Here is a 24,591-nt window from a genome sequence, read left to right as displayed (position 1 = left end):
TAAGTGAATAAACAGCAGTTCCCGGACTGTGGACACAGTGACTTGTTTTGTTTTTGTTTTTTTAATGTTTATTTATTTTTGAGAGAGGGGAGGGCAGAAAGAGAGGGGGACAGAAGATCCAAAGCAGGCTCTGTGCTGACAGCAGAGAGCCTGATGTGGGGCTTGAACTCATGAACCGTGAGATCATGACCTGAGCCGAAGTCGGATGCTTAACCAAGTGAGGCACCCAGGCTCTCCGTGACTGTCTTTATTGTCAGCTGGAGTGCACAACGCACAACACCTGTACAGTGCTGAGCCAACACGAGCCAACTGCATCTAGAAAACCCTGTTTTCCTGAAAATGCATTTTACATCCAGGCTTAATTTGATGTTTTGCGCTTCATTTCTCATTCCGTGACCTCCGTGTCTGCTGGATGAGTATATTCAGGAAATTAACTGAATTTAAAACATACTTCAAAACATACTTCTCCCTCTGGCATCAGGCTAACCTCGTTGCAGGCAGAAGTACTTGTACTTGGTACTTGGGTACTTGGATTCCAGGCAGAGGCACGGGGCTTATCTGTGTGTGCAGCTCCCAAGATCATTCTCACTCAAAAGACCCTGCAAATATAGACACTTAAGGTAGAAGACGCCCCAAGAGAAAACACGATTGTCCCCTAGATGGTGCATCTCAGTATTTCTGGTCATTTAATAATTCTGTTACCAAAGAATCGAAACACAGATTTCAATTGTATACCCACTTTAGCTAAACATGTTAATTGTGTAGCAGGAAATCATCACCTGGTGATGACTTAAGTTTGTTAGGGGCTTCTAACATGACTGTTACCCTCATGGAAACAAATGGAAAGTGTAGTGTTTTGCATTACCCTTTGTAATGCCTCCCATTTTCATAAAAATAAATACTACCCACATCGTCTCTACATTCCAGATAGGCTGGATATCTGTTTATTTTTCCACTTAAAAACTGATAAAGAATAGCTTTCTGAAATTCTTTTGGGGCCGCTGGAATTTAACGTGAATGCACTGAGCTTTGTGTTACTTACTTAGACGGATTGGTCTACTGAGATTGAAGGCCGATTGGCAATAACACGTATACGTTTTGAATTTAAGTACAAAGGAACAGATTGAACCTGGGCTCATGAGACTCTAGAACAGATCTGAGAGCTTTGGTGTTTTTTTTAACGGAGAGGTGTTTCGTTCTTCTGCGCTCTAGAGCCCTGTCGGCCCAGCCAGAGGTGGGAGCCACGTGAGAGACACATAGAAATCAAGTTTTGGGGACCACCTGTTTCCCAGCCGTGTCCCAAGTGATTAAGTGGGAAGACGCTCCCGGCTCTGTGTCTAACTTGGGCTATATCTTCTTTGACTTCCTGCACTATCTCTACCCCCTTATTTTTTAGCCCAAAAGGATCTCCTCTTCTCGGGGCCACTACACAGAGCACTTGTCATATCCTCCTTTCTCTTCTGAAAGCCTATTTAGATTGCTGTAGGGCTTATTGGGTTTCTTTTCTCACCCGATGACTTTGGCTAGTTTTGACTTCTGTTTCTTTAAAATACCTGTAGCAATTATGCTCTAGTAAAAGGCATGCCCGTTTCCAAATACAAGGAAGTGTTATCTACACCCCCTAACCACACCTGCTCTGGCCCATGAGCCGCTAATGAGTATAGGAGGCTAGTATTTGCATGCGTTTAAAGTACCAGGGATGCCTTTCTCTGAATACTTTTGTTTTTTAAGAATCTATTCACAGTTAAGGGGGAAAAAAATGTTCGAAAGCGAGCCATTAGCACATTATTGAATTCTTGGTTCCAGCAGACAGCTGTGTTGTGCTTAATGCAATAGGGTATATTTTACTGATGGCTCGATGCCGTTCTTTTCATTTCCATGAATTTGACAGTCAGCACTTGAGTGTGTATGGTTTCATGTTGTTTCTTATTTTCTTGACATATTTCCTCCTTCCAAATCATAAAAGCCTCACCAGCTATCCAGAGGCATGGAGAAATAAACACTTCATTATAAACGCTTCCCTTGTTTCTGCAAATTCGCCAGATTAAACTCCTTCATTTATTGAAACGTGCTTGAACCTTTCGCGAGAGGTTTTTGACAATTGCTGGGTTTTGTTTGGCAGGAAGAAAGGAATGTTGAAGGGAGCGTGTGAGTATCCAAGAAACGTAAAGCGGCATATTTAGAGGACAAAAAGAGCACCAGAACATTCATAAATAAATAAATAAATAAAATTAAAACTCATGAGCAGGGTTACACACAGGCACACATATACACACAAGCTATATATATTATCTTTCTTCGTCTTCTATTGCCATTGCGTGTCACTACAAGAAACAATTTCTTTCCTTTTGTCTCCTAGCCAAGCTTAGCATCCCCATCTGTTCTGTACCTGCTGAGGTCTCTTTATTTCGTCTCTTTCAGTAATAACTTGTGTAAACTGCTTTTTTCCCCTTCTGTTATGTGAACGTCACCCCCCAAATGATATTTCTTTATCTCGTATCCCACACCTTCAATTACATTTAAAAAAAAATTGGGGGCGCCTGGGTGGCGCGGTCGGTTAAGTGTCCGACTTCAGCCAGGTCACGATCTCGCGGTCCGTGAGTTCGAGCCCCGCGTCGGGCTCTGGGCTGATGGCTCAGAGCCTGGAGCCTGTTTCCGATTCTGTGTCTCCCTCTCTCTCTGCCCCTCCCCCGTTCATGCTCTGTCTCTCTCTGTCCCAAAAATAAATAAACGTTGAAAAAAAAAAATTTTTTTTTATCAATATTTAGGTTATTTCCTCAGGGAAGAGTTAAGTGCTCTTTGCTTAGAAGTCACTTGCTATCCAGAAAAGCATTCTTGATTCCCAACACCTAGGACCTCCTTGCACCAGCGAGACACGCACCGTCCCACAAGCGAAAAGTTGAACCTGTTTTAGGTAAAGATAAATGAAAAGTCTCAGGGTGATGAGCCTAGAGATCCATCCCAGCCCCTGCTGTACGACTGCCAAGGAAGGTTGTCCACAGTGTATACACTCCCAGTCCAAGTTTCAAACAAGATGAAGAGATTCACTTACAGCGAGTAGAGCACGCCGTGGAAGGACTCGGGGCGAACGAGCCCGTATCTGTGTCCATGAGACTATAATTGCCGTCCCATGGACAGAGTGATTGAGAAATTTGTAATTGCCAGGATTCCTAGAATTGGGAACAACCTATTTTCCGGATCGTTTTCGTCAGACGTGGTTATTACTTCACCTTCCTTCTTCTACTTTTTTAGGTGGTCCGGGATATTCTGCTGATTGGACATAGACAGGCTTTTGCGTGGGTTGATGAGTGGTATGGTAAGTCACCTTCCCCACCTTCATCCCACCTGGCTTCAGATGCTACCTAGAAAGACACAACAAAGGCAGGACTATTCCGCCCCGAATTGCAAGCAGCGCTGTCTGTGGGAACATAACAAAGAAGAATATAACGATAGAAGCTTTGTCTCAAATAACCACGGTACAGCTGGCCCTTGAACAACACGGGTTTGAACTGTGTGGATCCACTTAGGCAGATTTTCTTTTTCACTAAACACAGTACACTGCTGTAAATGTGGTTCCTCTTCCTTATGATTTTCTTAACATCTTCTTTTCTCTAGCTTACTTGATGGTAAGAATACAGAATTGATTACACGGAACATACAAACATGTGTTCGTCAGCTGTTTATGTTATCAGTAAGGCTTCCAGTCAGTCGTAGGCTATTGGAGGGAGTCAAAAGTTATGCATGGATTTTCGATTCCACAGGAGAGAATGTGTGTGTTGGCGCCCCTAACGCCCTAATTGTTCAAGGGTCAACTGTACTTAGTTATTGACTAATAAGTAGGACCTCCGTACCTTTGCTGCTGGCATACTTGAGAACACAAGGGCTCTGTACTTCTGTTGGATGGGTTTTAAACCCATCCTGATTTATCCCAGGCTTCGCTTCAAGATCAAAACTGTCTGAAGCATCATATCAAGTGAAAGTGAATCCTTGGATTCACAGGACACTTTGCAATACTCTCTCACTAAAAACCTAAGGATTCTGCAAGGATCCATAGGTGCCCCTTCATCCTAACTAAGACTGTTGTGGCTTTTTTCTTTTTCTTTCTTTCTTTCTTTCTTTCTTTCTTCTTTCTTTCTTTCTTTCTTTCTTTCGCTTTTTTTTTTTTCATGATTTGGGAGGAGTTAAACAAGTTCTGCACATTTCCACTAAAAGAAAATAAGGTTTGCTTCATCCTGTGATGGATGGACCACCCTTCCCAGATTCGCAGCACTATCATTTCATCCACATGAATCTTCTACATTCCCAGAATCAGTCATCAGAGGCTCTTGTCCTTGACTATAAATAGAAATGAACACACCCAATTGGTGACTTGGGTTAGATCTGATTAGCCAATGAAATGCTGTCCTCCTTGGCCTCTTCCTAAGTCAATTGAATTTGTCCTCAGTGTAACCTACATTGCATTTTAGCGCTTGTCTGTCATTGTTCCACCAATCCCTCCCTCTTCGTAGCAGACGATATCAAATCCACAATGAAAAGATACATTGGACTAAACAGGCAAAGAAAATGATTGTCATTAATGTCATTAGCTGCCTCGAGCCACATTTCAAAAGACCTTGTTCTGGAGGGCTTGGTCTGTGTGTGTATGTGCGTGTGTGTGTGTGCATTTTTCCCAGATCTGCATCTTCTGGAGAGCCAAGTGCATCTTCCTGGGTTTGTCCAAAGGCAGACCTCTGGAAGAGATTCTTTTGAAAGATCATCATTTGTTCGTTCTTACCGCACACCCCCAGGACCCTGCTTACATGTAGCAGATGTTGGCTTGTCACATTGTCATGATTTTCATGATGTCTCCCCAAGGCAGGTAGAGGGAGAGCCTCCTGTGATTACTTACCCTGATCACGAAACAAATCTTTCTGCTCCCCACCCCCCCCCCCCATACACACACACCCGGAGCTTTTCTCAGCTTCTTAGAGAGGGTGCGTAGACGCAAAAAATCCTGAAGACTTGCTGCTCTCTCTGAACTTGGACTTCTCTAAGCTCGTGGTGTCCTTGCCACCAACACTAAGAGAATATCAAAAGGATATTCAAAGAATAATTGGCAAGTGAACGGGGACCTGAAGGGCCAAGAATCTGACACTTTGAAGACTAAGAGACAGGGAGGGCACTTTAATAGATTTCCTTCCAGTACCAGAATGCCATAGAGGTCTTTTCAGAAAAGGCAACATCAAAAAGGGTAGCTGGTTCCTGATTAAGAGGACAAAACACTTCAAGCCTGTTGATCAGAAAAGAGGGTTTGAGTAGAGGCAGGATATAGGAAAAAAAAAATGTGGGTGGGCATCCAATACGGAACGGCCGGGGTACAAAAAAATGGGGGCTGATTCTTTTCTGTCTCAGGCATGCCAGAGCAAGGAAGAGACTTAAAGTCTTTTAGTCCAAAAAAAAAAAAAAAATCTCAGACCATTCCAGGGGGCCCAAAGCAAGACTAATGCATCAAAGGAAAATAGAGGCCTCCAGTCCTGGAGAGCTTTCAGAGGGAGAATGCCTACCTATTTACTCAGGATGGGTTAGGTGGACCTATTAACAACTCAAGGAGTCTATTGACAAAAAGCCTTTCTGTATCTGAGTGCAGAAAAGCAGTGTGTGGTTTAGTGGATGTAGACCATGGGGAAGCCATGTACTCTGCAGAGAAGGTCTCCACCCCCTGTATACACAGTCTTAAGCTCCAACCAAAACAGGCAGCCTTTTCACTAGGCAAGGGGTCTAGGAACCACCCCATCAATTTCATGTAAATTACTGGCATTCTTGCCCCCCTCCCCCCCAACTGCTTGCCAGGAAAACTGTGGCTCCTTCCTTACACAGCTACAGACGGCTCAGTCATAATAGCCTTGCCCACAGAGTGCCTTCTCAGTCCCTTATTCAAGGTGATCCCAGGGACTGTGGGCCTTTCGGGGGAAATGGGTGTGTCACTGTCCATGAGGATGGCCCTTCAGTTTGGGCTACCTGAAGTTACTTATTTTTCTTTGGTCCCAGTAGGCTCAGTGAGGCTCTCATTAGTAGACACAGAAAAGGTCCAAAGTAAAAAATAATAATAATAATAATTAATAATAAAGTTAAAATTAAAAAAACCCTTGCCTATGGTTTGTAGCATTGGTGCAAAGTGAGGTCCCCAGGCCAACATCATACCCCACCTCAGGTACTTGTTAGAAATTCAAATTCTGGGCTTCTACGGAATAAAATACTCTGGGGGAATAGCCCAGCAATCCGTGGTTTAACAAGCCCTCCAGATGATTCGGATACTTGCTAAAGTTTAAGAACAACTTTAAATCAGATTAGATTGCAAGTACAGCTTAATTAATTCAGTCCAAACAGATTAGAGAATGGTGGATGTCTTCCGGGCCAACTGGTAGGCTTCGGTGCCTTGTGAGAATTGGAAAAAGACATCCTTCTGGGCCGGTTCAGCAGGTGATCTCAGCTTAGGGCTGAATTTTAGTCCCATTGGCCTCCCAGGCGATGTGTTTGTACCGAACACAAACTCTACACCATAGGCAGTGGCACCCCTGAATGTCTTTCTCTCTAATTAAGCTAACCACCTCCAGTGCTTAATTAAGAAGAAAGAAGGGGGGAGGGGGGGTCGGTGGGAAGGACATTGTACATGGTGGTTGATCTTCTCCTACCCAAGGATTAATTTTGTATCTTTTCTGAGTCTGAGCACGTGGCTGTCTCATAACTATTTCCCTCAACAAATTTTATTCTGCTCGTGTTCATTGTGAAGTGTAACCATGTCCACAAAAGGTTCACAAATCTGGCGGTATTTTGAGAGAGGCACAAAGAGGATTGCCAAAGAGAGGCTATGATTGAACGGAACTTCATGAACGTCTTTGAAATCGTCACCCTTCCAAAAAAATTATGAGACTGGGTGGGGGGTGGGGTGGGGAGGGTGGCATAGTCTTGCTAGTATAGATGAAAGTCCCTCATGAAAGTGACTTAGAAATTATTCTCCAGTCCCTAGAGCAGGCCTAAAAATGAATGGAGTTAGCCCAAGGTGGAGAAGGAAGCCTACTGAGAGACTAGACTAGCATTAGCTGGTTGAACTCACCAAGCCGGTACTTTCCCATGGCCTCCAGTTTCCTGAAGTATGAATTTCAGTGCCGTGGCTATTACACAACGTTTTATGTGTGTGTGCCTGTGTTCATTTTTCTGGGGAGAGAACTCCTAGCTTCTCATCAGATTTTCAAAGGGATCTGCGACTCTCTTCTACCTCCCCAAATTAAGAACTATAAAAAAAATCATAACCGTGTATTACAGTTCTAGATCTTAGGGGTCTGAATTACATGGAAAGGGTAATTGACCAAGACTTGAGGATTGGCTACTTTCACTACAAAAAAAGTGGAGCCCACCCCTAAGCTATTTATAACAAGCTTGTGTTGAATTTATAATCACCATTAAGAGCTTTATTTTTCTTTTAATTTTTTTTGAGGTTTATTCATTTTTCAGAGACAAAGTGTGAGTGGGGGAGGGGCAGAAAGAGAGGGAGACACAGAATCCGAAGCAAGATCTAGCTTCTGAGCTGTCAGCACAGAGCCCGACACAGGGCTTGAACTCACAGACCACAAGATCGTGATCTAAGCCAAAGTTGGACATTCAACCAACTGAGCTACCCAGGCGCCCCACATTGTAAAGAGTTTTAAAGGCGGGAGGCACCTGGATGGCTCAGTTGGTTGAGCGTCCTACTCTTGATTTCAGCTCAGGTCATGATCTCGTGGTTCGTGAGTTCAAGCCCCGCATCAGGCTCTGTGCTGAAAGCGCGGAGACTGCTTTGGGATTCTCTCTCTTCTTTCTCTGCCCCTACCTCATTCTCTCTTTCCCTTCCGCCCCCCCAACCCCCACGCCAAAGGATAATTGCCATTTTGCTAGAGCTGAGGAGTATCAAATTTCATTCATGGTTGCTGGAGCCTCCCTCCGCCCCTAACCCAACCACTTGTTTAACACTTCCATTTTGATCTAGTATTAAGAAAAAATTGCTTCTGTTTAGGCTGAAGATCTTAGAAGTAGAGAGAAAATGTTTGTAGAAGGAAATAAAACATGTACTACTAGACAGGTCATTGAATTAAAGTATATAACTCCAGGGGCGCCTAGGTGGCTCAGTCGGTTAAGCGTCCACCTTCGGCTCAGGTCATGATCTCTCGGTCCGTGAGTTCGAGCCCCGCGTCAGGCTCTGTGCTGACAGCTCAGAGCATGGAGCCTGTTTCGGATTCTGGGTCTCCCTCTCTCTGACCCTCCCCCATTCATGCTCTGTCTCTCTCTGTCTCAAAAATAAATAAACGTTAAAAAAAATTTTTTTAATAAAATAAAGTATATAACTCCATTAAAATTTTAGCTGCTGTAGGTATGCAATACAATGAAGGAAAATTTTTGATTGCAGATGTTTTGTCCCATGGCATTTGTAACTTCTCTGTATGTTCAACTGACTTCTGTCCTTTCCAATATATGATCTTACCTCCACAAACGGTGAAGTCAGCCTGCCTCCTTTAAAAAATAAAGCGATTGAAAAAAATTGCCACCATAAACAAAGTTGAAAGACGAGGGGAAGATACTTGTAGTATAGGGTAGCCAACAGAGAATATCTATAATGTATAAAGAGGTCCTGTAAATAAAGAATCCAGCAACTCAGTAGAAAAAAAAGGTAAAGAACATTAATAGGTACACCATAGAAAAAAGCACAAATGACCAATAACTTTTCTAATCACAAGAAATACAATGAAAACAAAATATGACATTTGTTCATCTGATAGCAAAAAAATTAAGATCTTGAAAATATTCTGTTTTGGATAAAGTGGGAGAACAAATAAACAGTTTCTATAAAAATGATTAAGTACAAAAACCCATGACCCAGCAATTCCACTTTTAGAAATTTATTATAGAAATTTGTTTATTTATACATGTGCCCTTGAATGTGGGTACAAAGAAGCTATTCAGTATAGTGTTGTTTATAAAAGCTAGAAATTAGTCTCAGTTTAAGTGTTTATTTTATTAATAGGAATATGAGCAAATAAATTACGATACACCCATACTGTGAATATTGTTTGTGACAGTTAAAAAGAATAAGCTAGTTCTATATATACCACTATGGAAATATGTATATTTTCCATTAGTGGAAAAAGCAAATCAGATCAATATGTATAGGAGTGCCTGGCTGACTCCACTGGTAAAGTATGTGACTCTCGATCTCCGGGTCATGAGTTCAAGCCCCATGTTGAATGTAGAGATTACTTAAATAAATAAAACTTTATTTTGTTTAATTTTTTTTTACATTTATTCATTTTTGAGACATAGAGCGTGAGCAGGGGAGGGGGAGAGAGCAAGGGAGACCCAGAATCCGAAGCAGGCTCCAGGCTCTGAGCTGTCAGCACAGAACCCGACTTGCAGCTGGAACTCACAAACTGTGAGATCATGACCTGAGCCAAAGTCAGACCCTTAACCAACTGAGCCACCCAGGTGCCCTTAAAACTTTTAAAAAATGCATTAAAAAAATGAAAATGGGGTGCCTGGGTTGGCTCAGTTGGTTAAGCATCTGGCTCTTGATTTCCACTCAGGTCATGATCTCCAGGTTCATGAGCTTGAGCCCCACTTTGGGTGAGCTCTCTCTCTCTCTCTCTCTCTCTCTCTCTCTCTCCCTCTGCCCCTCGCTCATTTGTACTCTCTCCCTCTAAATGAATGAATGAATGAATGAATAAACAAACAAATAAATAAATAAATAAAATAAACATTTAAAAAGAAAAAGAACAGTATGTGTAGGATGTATGGCATAGGGTACTATATAGTATGATTCCATAAATGTAGAAATAAGTGAGACTATATGTATGTGTAGTAATATACATGTGAATTCATAGAAAGAATTCATAGAAAAGAAAAGCCTGTACCTCAAACTCTTAACAGTAGTGATATTCAGAAAAAATAGGATTAGTGGGAGAGGTTACAAGGAATTAAATTCTTTTCTCAATATAAATCAGTACTATTTGAATTATTTCTATGGAACACAATTCATGTATTACTTGAGTGATTTCATAAACAGTCACTGAAATCCATATTTTATTAAAAAGCAGAAAATGGTTGAAGCAGACCAACATTCATAGAGTGGAGATGTATATATATTATATATTTTTTTAATGTCACTTCTTCGTATTTTTTTATTAATGTTTATTTTGAGAGGGAGAGTGCGTATGCGAATGAGGGAGGGGCAGGGGGGGAGGGTGGAATCCCAAGCAGGCTCCTTGAGGTCAGCAAAGAGCCCAAAGCGGGGCTCAGTCTCCCAAACTATGAGATCATGACCTGAGCTGAAGTCAAGAATCTGACACTTAACTTACTGAGCCATCCAGGCACCCCAATACAATATATATATATATTTTTTTTTTTTTTTGAGAGAGAGAGAGAGAGCACATGTGCATGCTGCAGGGGAGGGGTGAAAGAGGGGAGCACGGGATCCAAAGCAGGCTCTCTGTGCGGACAACAGAGAGCCCAAAGAGGGTCTCGAACCCACAAACCCACAAACCATGAGATGATGACCTGAGCCAAAGTTGGACACTCAACCAACTGAGCCACCCAGACACCCCCTATATTTTGTTTTTAAATGAAAGCCTTTAGTTCACAGCTGAAGAAATCAAAGCAGATTCCTCAATTAACAAATTGCCTGGATCCAGAGCCTCTTGGACAAAGCGGACTGGTAATAAAAGCAGAAGGTTCCCATCTCAGCCCAGTCATCTGGCAGGGGGGAAGGTTCTATTTGGGCCACATTCAGTGTGACCTCCACGTGGCTGGAGTAGGAGACAGGACCAGCTCTCCCCTCATCCGAAGGAGGGTAAGAAAGAGAAGGAAAGAAACGGCCTCGCAAGAGGGCAAAGAGAGGAAGTCTTGTCCCACTGAAGTGTAATGAGGGCATTTATACCCCCAGCATACTTCCCAGAGCAGATCATGTCAGTGTTATACACACACACACACACACACACACACACACACACACACACATAGAACTTCCAACAGCCTAATGTCAAAGATACTATGATGTACCTTTCTTACCAACAGAAACATCATACTGGTTACAACATACTCTTAAATCAAGGAACTAGCCCAGGGTTACTTATTTAAAAACCTTTTATCTAAGAAACGTTATTTATGAAAAGTAACTTACGACCTTCCAAATCTGTACATTGAGGGGTGATTACTTATCGGTCTATTTACAAAACAATTAACGTAAGTTTCCTTTTAGAGTGTCTTAGTACACATGAACTGGAAATAAAAAGGTTTGAACCTAAACTGTTAGAAGTCATTCTCTGATCATTGAAAATCAATCCGTAATGAAGATGAATCATCCCTGAAAGTATAATCTGTCGTTGGGCAGTGCAATCGAATTCACTAAAAAATTGATTCATATATAGATTTTGAGGTAATATACTTTGCAGAAGCAAGACATAATGCATTTCACCAGATAAACTAAACAGGAATATTTTCACTTGATTAGGCTCTCCATAAATTGCTAAGGAATATTGAAAATATTTACATCATATCCATAAGCATGTATGTATGGTACATGGGGAGAACTCAGGAGTCTTATGTGGTCTAATTGGGAGATTTTCTTCTTCTAGGTGAAATTTCCTGGAACTTTGTTTTGTAACTCTTCGTTTAAAACAAAACAAAACAAAAAAGGTGGGGCGCCTGGATGGCTCAGTCGGTTCAGCGGTTGAGCATCTGACTCTTGATTTTGGCTCAGGTCACAGTCTCACGGTTGTTGAGTTCGAGGCCCACATCGGGCTCTGTGCTGACAGCGTGGAGCCTCCTTGGGATTCTTTCTGTTCCCCATCTCTCTGCCCTACCCTGCTTGTGCTGTCTCTCAAAATAAATAAATAGATAAACTTTAAAAAAAAATTTGTTTAAAAGGTACCATGTTTCTAGAATGAGCAGAAATTCTAGAAAACTATATTTTCTTTTTTCTTTTTAACTATTTATTATTTATTTTTGGGAGAGAGAGAGAGAGAGACAGAGCAGGAGCAAAGGAGGGGCAGGGAGAGAGGGAGACACAGAATCTGAAGCAGGCTCCAGGCTCTGAGCTGTCAGCCCAGAGCCCGAAGCGGGGCTTGAACCCACGATCCCCGACATCATAACCTGAGCCAAAGTCGGACTCAAGCTACTGAGCTACCCAGGTGCCCCTAGAAAACTGTATTTTCTCCTTACCAATCCTAAACTGATGGTATTTGACCCCAAACAATAGATTTTAAATAATGTTCTTCGTTTTTGTTCTTACACAAGTACAGCAGATTTGATGTAGGAAATAATCAACAAAAGGAAGAAGATGAAAATTACCTAGAATTCCAACTCCTCAAAACAATCACCGTTAATATTTTGAAATGTATCCTTTTAGTCTTTTTAAAATGTATGTAATGCTTTTCTGACAAAAATGATTTCATATAATACATACAGTGTTTTCACCTCCAGTTTTTGACAATATACCGAGAACATTTCTCTATAGTGTTCATTTTCTTCTACATCACTTTTGAATGGTTGCATATTACTATCAGTCCCCTGGGTTGTTTTCCATTTCTCACTATTACGAACAAGGCAGTAATGAATACCTTTGCTGTTAAATCCTTCTTCACATCCACAAAATTGAAATATCTCCGAAAGCACACGGTTACACAGTTAAACCCTGCTCCTCACGTTGAGCTAATTAAAGATAAAGAACGATTTCTGTTGGGATTCACTAGAACAAACAAAACTACAATGCCTTTGTTTTTGTTTGCCAAAATACTGTCATGCCAGTGTCTGGGAAGGGAGGGGAGGGAGGGAAATGTCTGATGAACACATATATAGAGAAACGTCCCCAAAGTTTTAGCTTCAGAATGACCTCAGTATTCATTCCAGGTGTATTTGTGTTTAAAGAAATGTTGATAACTAGCCTTTGAGGTTAAAGTTGATTGTATTGAAAGAATATTGTTAATTAAGATAACGTTTGTTCTAATTACAAAGCAGCGTCTCTTTATGGCTTTCCAGTTACCTCGATTTTCTAAAAGAAAAGCATGCTCTTTGCCTGGCCAGACTGCTGCTTAGCATCCTCGATACTTACATTGCTTATGGACAGTGTTTTTGATTGATGGTTTTGGGGTGGGCGGGAGGGGGGTCATGGGCTAAATAAAATAGCCCAGGTTCGGATTTAGAGCCGCCCTCCATCTTGGCCCCAGACCACACTGAATTGAATCACAGGGTTCTGGCAAGTGTACCCTGTGGAGATGAAGAGAAGCTCACATGACATACGTGGATTGATATAAAAAGACAGCAAACCACATGATGCAGCAAATACTTAGGGAAACATTCCAGCTGTGAATACCCTCTCTGAATCCCCACCAAGCTAATTCGTGATCGGGGTGGTCGCATAACCAATTATTCAGCATACCTTCATCGTAGAGGGGCATGAAGTTAAATTCTGCCATGAGAGCAACAGAGGCATGCCTGTGTCTGGGAAGATTGCTGGTAGCGTGGTATAAAATAACCAAAGAGCGGGGTGGGGAGTTGAGGGTAAAACAGCAGCCATCTTGAAAGTGAGAATAATTGTTATTTTTACGCATTTCACATACTGAAGTTGATGGGCTCTTTGTTTCAGCTTTTTGTCAGTTGGATTTAGACGGGGCTTCCTCAGCCTTTACCACCATTGACGTTTTGGCCCAGACACTTCCCTGTTGAGAAGGGGAGAGTGCTGTGCATTGGTAGGATATTCGGTGGCGTCACTGGCCTCCACCCCCTAGGTGCCAGTAGCACCAACCACCCCAGGTGTGACAACCGAAACTGTCACAAAGTTGTCCCCTGCTGGGAACCACTAGATTAGTAGGAGATCGTTATCCTGAAATGCTGAAAAACTACAGACTCAGACCCAAAAGCATAATGTCATGTGCCATTTTATTTATAGATCAGTGTAGGTGGAAGTAATGCCAGCCATCTCCAAGCTGTTAGACTAGACTTGAAGTTCGATGTAGACCCGCACTCTCCAACACTATGAATTCTGTGCAGAAATACATCCATGTGTGAGCACTGCGCCCAATATCCCTTGTACCGGTAAACATCGTTTGTCTGCCTTCTATGTCGTGTCTCCTGCACTAGCAATGAAAGTGTCCTTTCTATGGTCGAATGCGTTGACTTAAAAAAAATCTCCAAATCTGTTTTGAAGGGTGTATGAAAGGTAAGTATTAAACCAAACAAACCTGACCCCGTTCCCGAAGGGATCTTCTAACGATCGCTTTAGGAGATCTCAGGCTATGGCTCTGCCCACGTGCTAATACTTTCTACCCATCTAGCTCACGTTACAAGATTCACCCCTAAATAATTTCCACTCTTCTCTGTTCTAAGACTATTTCAACTTCACTTCCTTGCACTCACCCCCCGTTTGGCTGGTGTAGCTAACTTTATGACATCCTCTTCATAAAGTTAGCGAATCCCCCTGCTTTTTAAACCTCTCTTTGGCTTCCGCTATCCTCTTTCCCTAAAGTCTCCCCCTTGAAAGTCTGCGTTTAATAACGGTAGTTGCCAACGTCTTGACCTTTTTTCAGATATGACAATGGATGATGTTCGGGAATACGAGAAAAACATGCATGAACAAACCAACATAAAAGTTTGCAATCAGCATTCCTCCACTGTGGATGACATAGAGAGCCATGCCCAAACAAGTGTATGTAGAATTTTTAAAACATGTTGCCCACCCTTTACCAAACGTACACATAAACTGATATATGAAATACTACAAGCGTTCAGTTCTCGGCCTGCCACAAAAAACATGTCGTCGTCGCCCAGAGGCTGTTGGTGAGGAGCCTGAGCTGGGTCTAAACTGGACAGTGTCACCCCCCTCTCGACTTTTCGCTCCTTCAAAAAGCCGCTCGATTTGGGGGTTGTTCCACTCCTACAACCCAAGAACGTGGAGAGTGGAAACATTTGTGGCTGGTGAATGGCCTGCACCACGAAGGAAGACAGGGGTGAAAACAGAAGTCCTAGGAAAACTAGAACATCGTGACCGTAACTTTTAAGAACGTAGTTAGCATTCAAGTTATTCATTCAAGGGACAGCTTGTGACTCATCTGGTATTTGAGATTTCTTTACATTTCCTTTGAAATGCTTTCTATGGCTCTTTATAGCTGTTCTATTCTAGCCAATCAGTTCCTTTTTACTTGGGTTCATCTCAAGATGGGGTGCAATCTGTGCACGCACTGGCTGAGCGGTGAAGGTGTGGTGAGCTGGGAACATGCTGGGCCATGTAGCACGTCCAGCCTGGGACTTAAAACGAGACTCAGAGAGCCACAGGTTGTTTAGTGGCACATTGGCCATTGAGAGCTGACTGCGTGGTGTGTGTCAGCGTTTTGAATATTGTTCCCTCCCAATCATTTGGTGCGAATGAAGGGGAGATACAGATAACGAAGAAAATGTCATCATCAAGTTGTTTGTATGTGTTTTTGGCCAGAGCCGTGATCTCTCTGGGTATCGGCTTGAGCCTGCCTGTCAGCTGGCCCATGCCCCAGGACAGAACATACTAGATTTTTAAGAAACTGGTAACCTAGTTGTGGAAAGTTGAGCAACGGCCATTGTTGTAAATGGGCGCTTCGGAATTGTGAAGATCTTTTGGTTGCACTTTGGAAATTCTTAGTTCAGATTTTAGAGCGTGTGTTTGGTGTGTGCCCCGCAAGGCTCGTTTGTTCCTGTCGGGGGTGTGTGGCTGTCCTTGAGGCCGAAATGGCCCTGACCTTTCCTCCCCATGTTGCACGCAGTGATTGGATTTGCGGAAAGCTGTTGGGTAGACTTAACTGGGGTGTTCCTCTCCATGCACAGGCCAGTCCCAGCAGGACCTCCCCCTTTCCTCTGTCCCTGTGCTCACGTGGGAAATGCTCATTAAAGACACTGTCCTTGAATATGCATCATTTTCTATTCCCTTTCCTTTTGGAATCTTAGATGCTAGCGCTCGCTCAGCCGCGCTCTGAAAGCTGCTTTGCTGGAAGTGTGACCAGACAAAGGAAGCCAGGGGAAAGGGGGAGAAATGCCACATTCCCAGGGATACTAAGCGAAGTGCTTTTCTCATTCCAGGCTCTTACGGTTTATAGCTTACGGCTGTTTGTTTGGTTTTCTTTCTGTTTTGCTGTGATGATTACCATCAGAAAGTCCGTTTACTATGTATGTAGACAGTGGTACCTAGATGGTTCTCCCATGGGGAAGCCCCGTGTGTTCTCTGGCTGAGATTCACGGTGGTTCCCATGACTTCGGCATAAGAGATGCCTATCTCCTCAGAAGTTATACAAAGCAGTTATTTTGAGTGCTGACGACATTTCCCCTATGCTTCGGAATTCCATCAAATTGGGGACCATTTATTTTTCCATTGTCTTTCTTCTCTATCATCATGAAAAACAGTTGACATCAAGAGGCTGCTGTCCGTCACAAACAAAAACTGCATGCGTGCTCAGTAAAGTTTAAATCCTCAACCTAAGACAGGACGTGGTAGGTTGAAATTATGCAAAATTAGCATCCATGAACACGGCACTAAGAAAATAACAGTCTTCTTTGCCATTGAGCAGTTTCAGTGCCTTCAAGGAAGGGAACGTCTAAGAGACTCTGGGAGTGTAAAAACCCAATTCTGTATTTTGGATGCTCTCTGCCCCCTGCTGGATGTGTGGAGTAGAGCATTATACTAGCCACTAGAAAGTCTAATTTTCCAAGATGACAGTTAATCTATTATAGCAGAAACATACTCCATTGACTAAAATTTTTCTGGGAGTCTCAATTATATTTTGGAGTAAATCCTTCTTTTTTAAAAACTTAATCTCATTTCTTAGCTTGTTTAATAGTCTTAGTATTTTTTAAGTGGTAAATTTATAGGTACAATTTTTCTTGCTATAGTCTGAATTTTCGACGATATCGATACGATCGTAATTTTTTATTTACTTCATAAATTTCCCCTTTCAGAATCTTTTAACAATTGCTCCCGAGAAATCCTCTTAAGGGTTTAGTTTTTTAAGAAATATTTCTGGTTTCAAAATAAAAAGCTTCTACACAGCGAAGGAAACAGTCAGCAAAAGTAAAAAAGGCAACCGACAGAATGGGAGAAACATATTTGCAAATGACATATCAGATAAAGGGTTAGTATCCAAAATCTATGAGGAACTTATCAAACTCAACACCCAAAGAAACATTTCTGGTCTGCTCATGTTACGATATGACCTCATATATGCATATATATCTCCTAATGATTAATACCATGTTATGAATATTCATCCCATAATTAATATTTCCAAAGTGGATGTATTGCGCCTTGCTAGCTGATGCACTGTCATCTCATGGCTCTACCACTCGGTGCATGGGAGAGGACAAGAATGAAAAACGGGTCTGTGGGAAGTTAAAATACACGTGGAAAATCCATGGGCAATAGCTTTCACCTTTTATTCAAGGGCAAGCCCTTAGACTTTCACTCAGTGCTTTTTCTAATAAGCCCAGGTACCTATTTTCTCTGTTCCCAGTAAGGAAAAATGGCAAAGGGGACCAGGGATAGCCAGAGAGTAACTAATAAGAACCGTAACAATAGTGATGATGGTAATAGTCGTAGAGTTTTGAAAACTAGAGATCTCAAACTATTAAAAAATAATAATAATAGGCCGTGATAGAGGAGTCATCACTGTGTTGTAGCACAGTGATTTTCATATTAGGTCTCAATGGTAGCAAGTGTATATAATACATTAAATATATGGCCGGAGCGGCAGGGCGGGGTGGGGTCCTGGCTGGCTCAGCTGGTAGAGCGAGCAAGTCTTGATCTCAGGGTTGTGAGTTCAAGCCCCACGTTGGGCATAGACATTACTTAAACATAAAATCTGTTTAAGAAACAAATAGATTAGGGAAAGATTTACATTTAAAATAGATATATTTTTTTCACTTTCTCACTTAAATAAAAACATCTCAGGTGTTTAGAAAATCTCCATCATCTGGCAATTCCTCTTACACGGGGCATCACTGAGTTTATTTCTTGAATGCTTTTTTTCTTTTATGTTTCCTTGAAAAATGGCTTTATTTTTCTTGGCTTTGGGATAATTAGCAGGGTTTGTTGTTGTCCTTACCTGTTTTTTTAAGCTGAATTAATTAAAATACAGGATGGATACATAGTCAGGATGGGTTCACAGTCAGGAAACCAGTAACCCCCAGAATACAAAAAAATATATTTATTGAATAAGAAGAAAATCTGATGATTTGCCTGTTTTACCCTATAAAGGTATACTTGCATGACCTAAAGTAGGTAATAATATGTGTCATTCCTGGGCCATTGATGGCTTTAACTGCCTTCCCTTTATAGAAATGATAGGTCTAATAATAGCTCCATATATCATACCATACCCACCACGCATGCACACACACACACACACACACACACACACACACACACAGTCTGGTTCTGTACTCTGCTGATCAGTTCTAATTCAGAACATTTAAACTACTCACTGAAGAACGCTTTGGAAAATCTTGGATGGATATTCATAAAGGAATTTTTTTTTCCCCAGAGGTTTGCCTTAGTAAAAAAAAAAAAAATTTTTTTTTAGGGTTTAGCATTTCAGTGTTACTTTTGGTTTATAATCTGGACAGACCTCTTTATGATACAGTTCCCGTAGTTCCCTTAAAATCAGGTGTAGAGATAAAGCCATTTGCATCTCTTCTAAATGACTGGTCATTTTTCTATTTTTTTTTTTTCCTTTGAAGACATGACAATGGATGAAGTCCGAGAATTTGAACGAGCCACTCAGGAAGCCACCAACAGGAAAATTGGCGTTTTCCCTCCTGCGATTTCTATCTCGAGCATCCCCCTGCTGCCTTCCTCAGTCCGCAGTGCCCCTTCCAGTGCTCCGTCCACACCTCTCTCCACAGACGCACCAGAATTTCTGTCCGTTCCCAAAGATCGACCCCGGAAAAAGTCAGCCCCAGAAACTCTCACGCTTCCAGACCCTGAGAAAAAAGCCACCCTGAATTTACCTGGCATACACTTTTCAGATAAGCCATGTCGGCCCAAATTAGAGTAACTTCCTATGAATCTTTCATGGGGTTTTTATATTTTCATTTGGGTTGTTGGGTTGTTTGTTTGTTTGTTTGTTTTTAAGAACCTTCTGATAGAGAAAAAGACTGCTTTGTCACTCAACCATGTTCTTTCGATCTCTGAGTATGCATGTGGTTAAGTAATTTCCCATATAATACGATTCCCTAAGTATGCCACACAGCATCATACTAGATGTAAAAAGTAAGGCTTGCAAAGGACAGAAGGAATCTTCTGTAACCACAGCTGGAAGCCGGGAGGAAGGAAGGCAGGAAGCCTTGTTATTGAGCATTTGATGAGGTAGGTGTGGACTTAAAGAGTAAATAAATGAAAACCTTATGTCACTGTTACAGGGGTGGTAAAATAGTGAAGTCAGTCTCCTCTCATCAAACCTGAATTCTCAAAAATACTCTCAGGCATAACATACCTAACTGTTCGATTTCAAACTGTTTATCGCCAAGACTTGAATACTAGTACTTAACTGAGATTCCTATTTTGATTAATCTGACTCAGGATTTGGGGCCTAATTAACTCTTTAAATTTTTTGAAAATTTTAATTATCAACCTATAGAGGCTCCAAGTGCAATTAATGAGAACTTATTTATACCTTTCGCAGAATTTAATAAAGATTCCACTTGTTTCTGTCTTTTAATAACTTCCCCCTTTGTGCCCTTGTGGCCTCAGAAACCTTTCAGAATCGCATGGATGAGTGTGGCCGTAACTGACCGATTCGGGGATGGCTTGGTTTAGGAACCAAGAGGCCCAGGTGAGGCAAACGTCCTTTTTCTCTACAGGTACCAACAAACCCTGAATTGTCACCTTCCGTCATCCATTAAGATTCACAGTATTTGCAATTAATTGAGTAGAATTCGTTGACTCTTTGTCCATTCTAAAAAGCGCAGGGGTAGTCTAAGCTAACTGGACTTTAGCACTGTCAGGATGTCTGGTTTGGGAACCCTGAAAAAGAGAACTGTCTCCCATCCCTCTCCAGGTCTTACTTTTCATAGCATCCAGATTTCCCTGGAACAGATTGCCCATCACCGGACCTTAAAAGAGACTGTCTTTCTCTTGCTCTTAACTTGAAATCCAAATATTGGGAATGCTGCAGAAGTGGAGTAAATGCTGTCGGTGGCGGGGGGGGGGGGGGGGGGGGAGCGGAGAGAATGCGCAGAATTGATGACTCCTGTTTGTAGAGTATACAGGAAGCATGAGAAAAGGTGCCCCCCTGGCTAGCTTTCTCTTCTGCAAGTAGCCGTAATGCAGGATCAGAACCCAGGCTGACAGGAAGCAAGACCATTCAACCCAAGTGGCAGAAAGCGAACTCTCCTTTGCTCTAAAGAGAAACCTCTGCCATTGTCGCGCCTCACTGCCTTTAAACGCAGAAGGAAGGGCAAGCAGAACCTAGAATTTATTTTCGTCCTCCAAGAGAGGAAGACGACAAGGTAGTTGGGCAACTCCGAGGCCCCAGCTAGCCTTCCTGACCATAACCTCCAACCTCAGGAAAGGGACCTTCCCAAAACACAGATTCCAAAGGAAACAACAGAAACCAAGGAGCGTGTCCTCCTTCCCACACAGCCTCTCAGCCAGTGGACCCTGCCTGCTTCTCTGTCTCAGCGCTCAGCACGCTGCATAGTGTCTTTCCAATTGATCAACTCTCCCAAGGTGCAGGCGCTGGCCCCACGAACCCAGCACCGAGTATTCTAAGTCCTACGTCAGACTGTCAAGATCATTTCTTTATCTACAGGTTGACATTGAGCTTAATAAATAAATAAACCCAGAACTCAAAGGAAACCAGTTGCAAATAGCTTAGATCCACAGTGCGTCTCTTCCCTGAGAATGACGGCGCTACATGTAGTAAGACCTCTCTGCATGGGATAGTAGCATGATTTTTGCCTGTGGGAAAACTTAATCTTCTCAAACCTCTTGGACTTGCTCAGTGGTCCCCTCTCCACACAGTAGTACTTAATGAGAATGTGTGGCTTTCGAGTGCAAACTTCTACCCTCGGAAGACACTGACATAGTATACGTATTTGCTTACTATTTGCCAGCGGAAATTTGCCAGGATGGGGCGGGATCGTTACTTTTGCACAGAACAGATTTATCTTGTGCAGGTTGTTAACACATCTGGCACCCAGTTTTTCCATTAATGCCGTGGCCATTTTTCTTTCTTTGTAAAGCAGCTTCTGCTGTCAAGGTCAACAATGCTATATGCTTTAGAAAGCTGATTTCTGATTTCTTTCTGTGAGTTTTCTTTCTCCTGTAGCCAGTTCAGTAACACAGACATCAGTTTCAAAGCTGCCAATGATCGTGTGGTTTTTAGCCAACAAATGTGTGTGCACTCCAAGTATGTTCAGTTTTTCCTGTCTACGTGTGGTTTGTGTGCATTTAAACAAGGGGGTGGGGGGTGCAAATATTCCCTTAGCTGCTTTGAATATTTAATCCGGTCATCACAAGGCATAAATGACTTCAATATTTTGTGTATCTTGATTTTTCACCTGTCCTTTCATATTCTCCATACATGAGTCTGTTTCTTGTGCGATACAAGCCTGCGATGAACGTGTATATATAGACCATTAATAATTCCTATAAGGATGGAAATTAAATGCTTGCATGATGGAAACTTAGAAGAAAACAAAGCCGAAACTTGAATTTATTAAGCATGTTTGGGGAAACATAGAATCTTAACTCAGTGCCTCTGTCTGCAATGTGGAAACCTTCAACTTTGTTCACCGAAATTGTATTATACCTGTATATATATAAATATAGTATAGTGAATCAGACACCACCAGTTTTAAGTCTCTGGTAGCCAAATTAAAATAAATAATCCATAGAAGAACACATATGTTCACCCCATCTTTATCTCTGTCGTTAGTGGAGACCATCAAAATGGCCATAAATATCGTTGCTTTGGATGGATTTCAAATGGTGAAATACCCCTGTGCTTCTCATTGGCTATAAAACAGCATTGTCGCCTTGGCTGTGCTGTCCCAGGATAAGAAGGTCTCCGTGTTTTTACTGCACAGACTGTCTCTGAGATGAGCTCTGAAGATCATCGCATTTTCCTACAGTTGGGCTGAAATAAAGCAAAGGAAAGGAAAAGCATAACAAAGGAGTCTGTGACGTCGTCTTTCAGTTACCAACGTAATAACAGAAACAAAGAGTTTGCTGGTGAACTAAGTTATAAACCTTCTGCTTTGGGTTTGCATCTGTGTGTGGGGGGAAATGGTTTTAATTTGGGAGGATTTAATACCCATGTTTTGGATTGTGAAAATAAATCTCTAAGGGGTGCAGTTGTGGGTGTCGAATGAACGCAGACACTTAAAAAAACACGAGACCTCCAAAAGCAAATGACACTGTCATCAACAGTGACCTAAGAGAAAAGATTCTGACACTTCTCAGGAAGTCATTTTTCCGTGAAAATTTCAAGACTACTGTCTTTATGTGTGTTTTCCAATTTTACTTACCTTAGCATCTCTGCGTGGCCTCAGAAACAACAAGGTCACTGGCTGGCTTACGTCAATAGGAATTTTACTTGTTACAAGGGCCAGAGTATAATTTAGTCACATAGAATGTGTATTCAGATAATCCAATAGAGAAGAATTGTCTAAATAGCTTTAGTCCCTTTCTGATCATCTGACTCAGTAGGCTAGGTGACAGCCTGCCATCTGAGCCATAATTCTTGAAATTAAAAAGAAAAAAAAAAAGGTCTGTTTAGTAACTGCAATTGATCGTAAATAGACCATTTAAACTCTCCATTCTTGCTGAAACTGAAGTGTTACTCGAGAGGACAGTGTTGGCATGCAGAGACAACACCTACTGGGTTCTTCTGTGTTCTACCTTCAAAACAATCTGTTTGCATTTGAAATAGAAGTGTTTAAGCTTTTTAGGAGTTGGTGCAATAAGAGAATGTGAATATGTTAAGAATTTTTCAGATGCCGTTATTATAATTTCATTGTTAACAAGTGCATTAGGATAAGCCTCTGGATGTTTTTGCTTAAAATGGAAAACGTCTGTCGAATTGCAAGTTTCCCTTCAGTTTCTGTGTCATCACCAAGAAGAGGTTCTTTGAGTTGTTGTTATCTCTATGCCCCTTACATGTGGCTTCGAGTGTAATTTTTTAGTGTTTACATTTCAAGCCGGGATCTGGATTAGTTACATATATTGAGTCAAAATACCACTGCCACTGCCGAAGGACCAAGTTTTGGAATGCACAGTGTTACAGACTACGAGCAGAGCAAGCAAGGTTTGATCATCATACGTGCCATCCTTCTGTGTCATTTTATGGCTGTTTTGTGTTGTTGGTTTTTTTCCCCCAGTTATTTATTATTGTTTATAACTTCCTTTTTCTTACATTCTATTGTAAATAAACTACCAAGCAATCTTCTTTCCAAGTGTAGCTTCCTTCTTTCCCTTTCTCAGCCATTCTCAAGGGAATGTTAGCAATTGTGAACTTGCGGGCTGCCGGAAAAGAAGCTTCAGGGAAGAAGGAATGAGCCAGTGGTCGGCACTGAGACCTAGTTCTAGGTAGGAGTGGGAGTGGATAGAGTGAAGACAGAAATGCTTTACTGCCCTTTGTCAGCAGTCGTTTGCTACATACCTCCCAGCCTATGCTCTCTTCTTTTTTTTTTTTTTTTAATTTTTTTTTTCAACGTTTAAATTATTTTTGGGACAGAGACAGAGCATGAACGGGGGAGGGACAGAGAGAGAGGGAGACACAGAATCAGAAACAGGCTCCAGGCTCTGAGCCATCAGCCCAAAGCCTGACGCGGGGCTCGAACTCACGGAGCGCGAGATCGTGACCTGGCTGAAGTCGGACGCTTAACCGACTGCGCCACCCAGGCGCCCCAACCTATGCTCTCTTCAAACCTGAAGCTAATGTCAACGTCCGTGTCCCGATTGCACCAGGCCACAGGTTTCATGTAACTGCACCATAACTAGGCTTTCTACCCCGAAAACTTTCACGTAATCATGTCACACTGAGCCGATGAGCTAAAACATGCTTGCTTTTATAGCTCTCATTTCGCCATTGCCACTCCCACCCCGCCTTTTAATTCTCTCTTCCACACACGCAGACTTCACTTTGTGCCAGCAAACTCAGGTACAGCCAGCCTGGCTGTTTCTCCCTGGGGCCAAACTAGAAAGGTTGCTAAGTATTTGGATGCTTACTGGTGAATAAATAGTTTGTAGTTTACCAGCTTACCAGTACTGCTTTTAATCAGTGTTTCCTGTTTGAGTATTACTCTTAAACGTCCAAATGCCCACACTGTTCTCTCAAATTCCCTGTTTCCTTTTGGAAGTTTTTGCCTCCAACCTCCGATTGTACCTTGGCCTGTCAAGTTCAGGATAAATCATGTATCCTTCCTCCAAGCCCTGTTCTGAAATATCCCTCTATGAAAATGTTCCTCTCAAACCTGAAGCTTTGATGGCCTGGGAACAGCAATCAACCTGTGTGTACATGTACATACGTGTGTGTGTGTGTGTGTGTGTGTGTGTGTGTGTGTGTTTAACTC

At 42.0% G+C, this 24,591-nt stretch overlaps 1 protein-coding gene across 7 annotated transcripts in view; it reads left to right on the top strand.

Moving 5' to 3' along the window:
• The window catches only part of PITPNC1 (phosphatidylinositol transfer protein cytoplasmic 1), a 274,075-nt gene extending 250,610 nt beyond the window's left edge, over positions 1-23,465 (top strand). For 6 of the 7 annotated variants that reach the window (XM_043585056.1, XM_043585059.1, XM_043585058.1 and 3 more), the window contains 2 exons: positions 3,253-3,316; positions 18,754-23,465. In XM_043585056.1, the coding sequence (XP_043440991.1) occupies positions 3,253-3,316; positions 18,754-19,070 (381 nt within the window). In that variant the 3' untranslated portion in view covers positions 19,071-23,465. Of the gene's footprint in view, positions 1-3,252; positions 3,317-14,585; positions 14,705-18,753 lie in introns of all 7 variants that reach the window. The other variant, XM_043585060.1, reaches the window with a different exon arrangement.
• Positions 23,466-24,591: the final 1,126 nt, after the last annotated feature.

Source organism: Prionailurus bengalensis, chromosome E1 (assembly GCF_016509475.1).
Source record: "Prionailurus bengalensis isolate Pbe53 chromosome E1, Fcat_Pben_1.1_paternal_pri, whole genome shotgun sequence".
Lineage (NCBI taxonomy): Eukaryota > Metazoa > Chordata > Mammalia > Carnivora > Felidae > Prionailurus > Prionailurus bengalensis.
The sequence above is the reverse complement of the archived record's forward strand: the minus strand, read 5'-3'. Positions and strand labels throughout refer to the sequence as shown.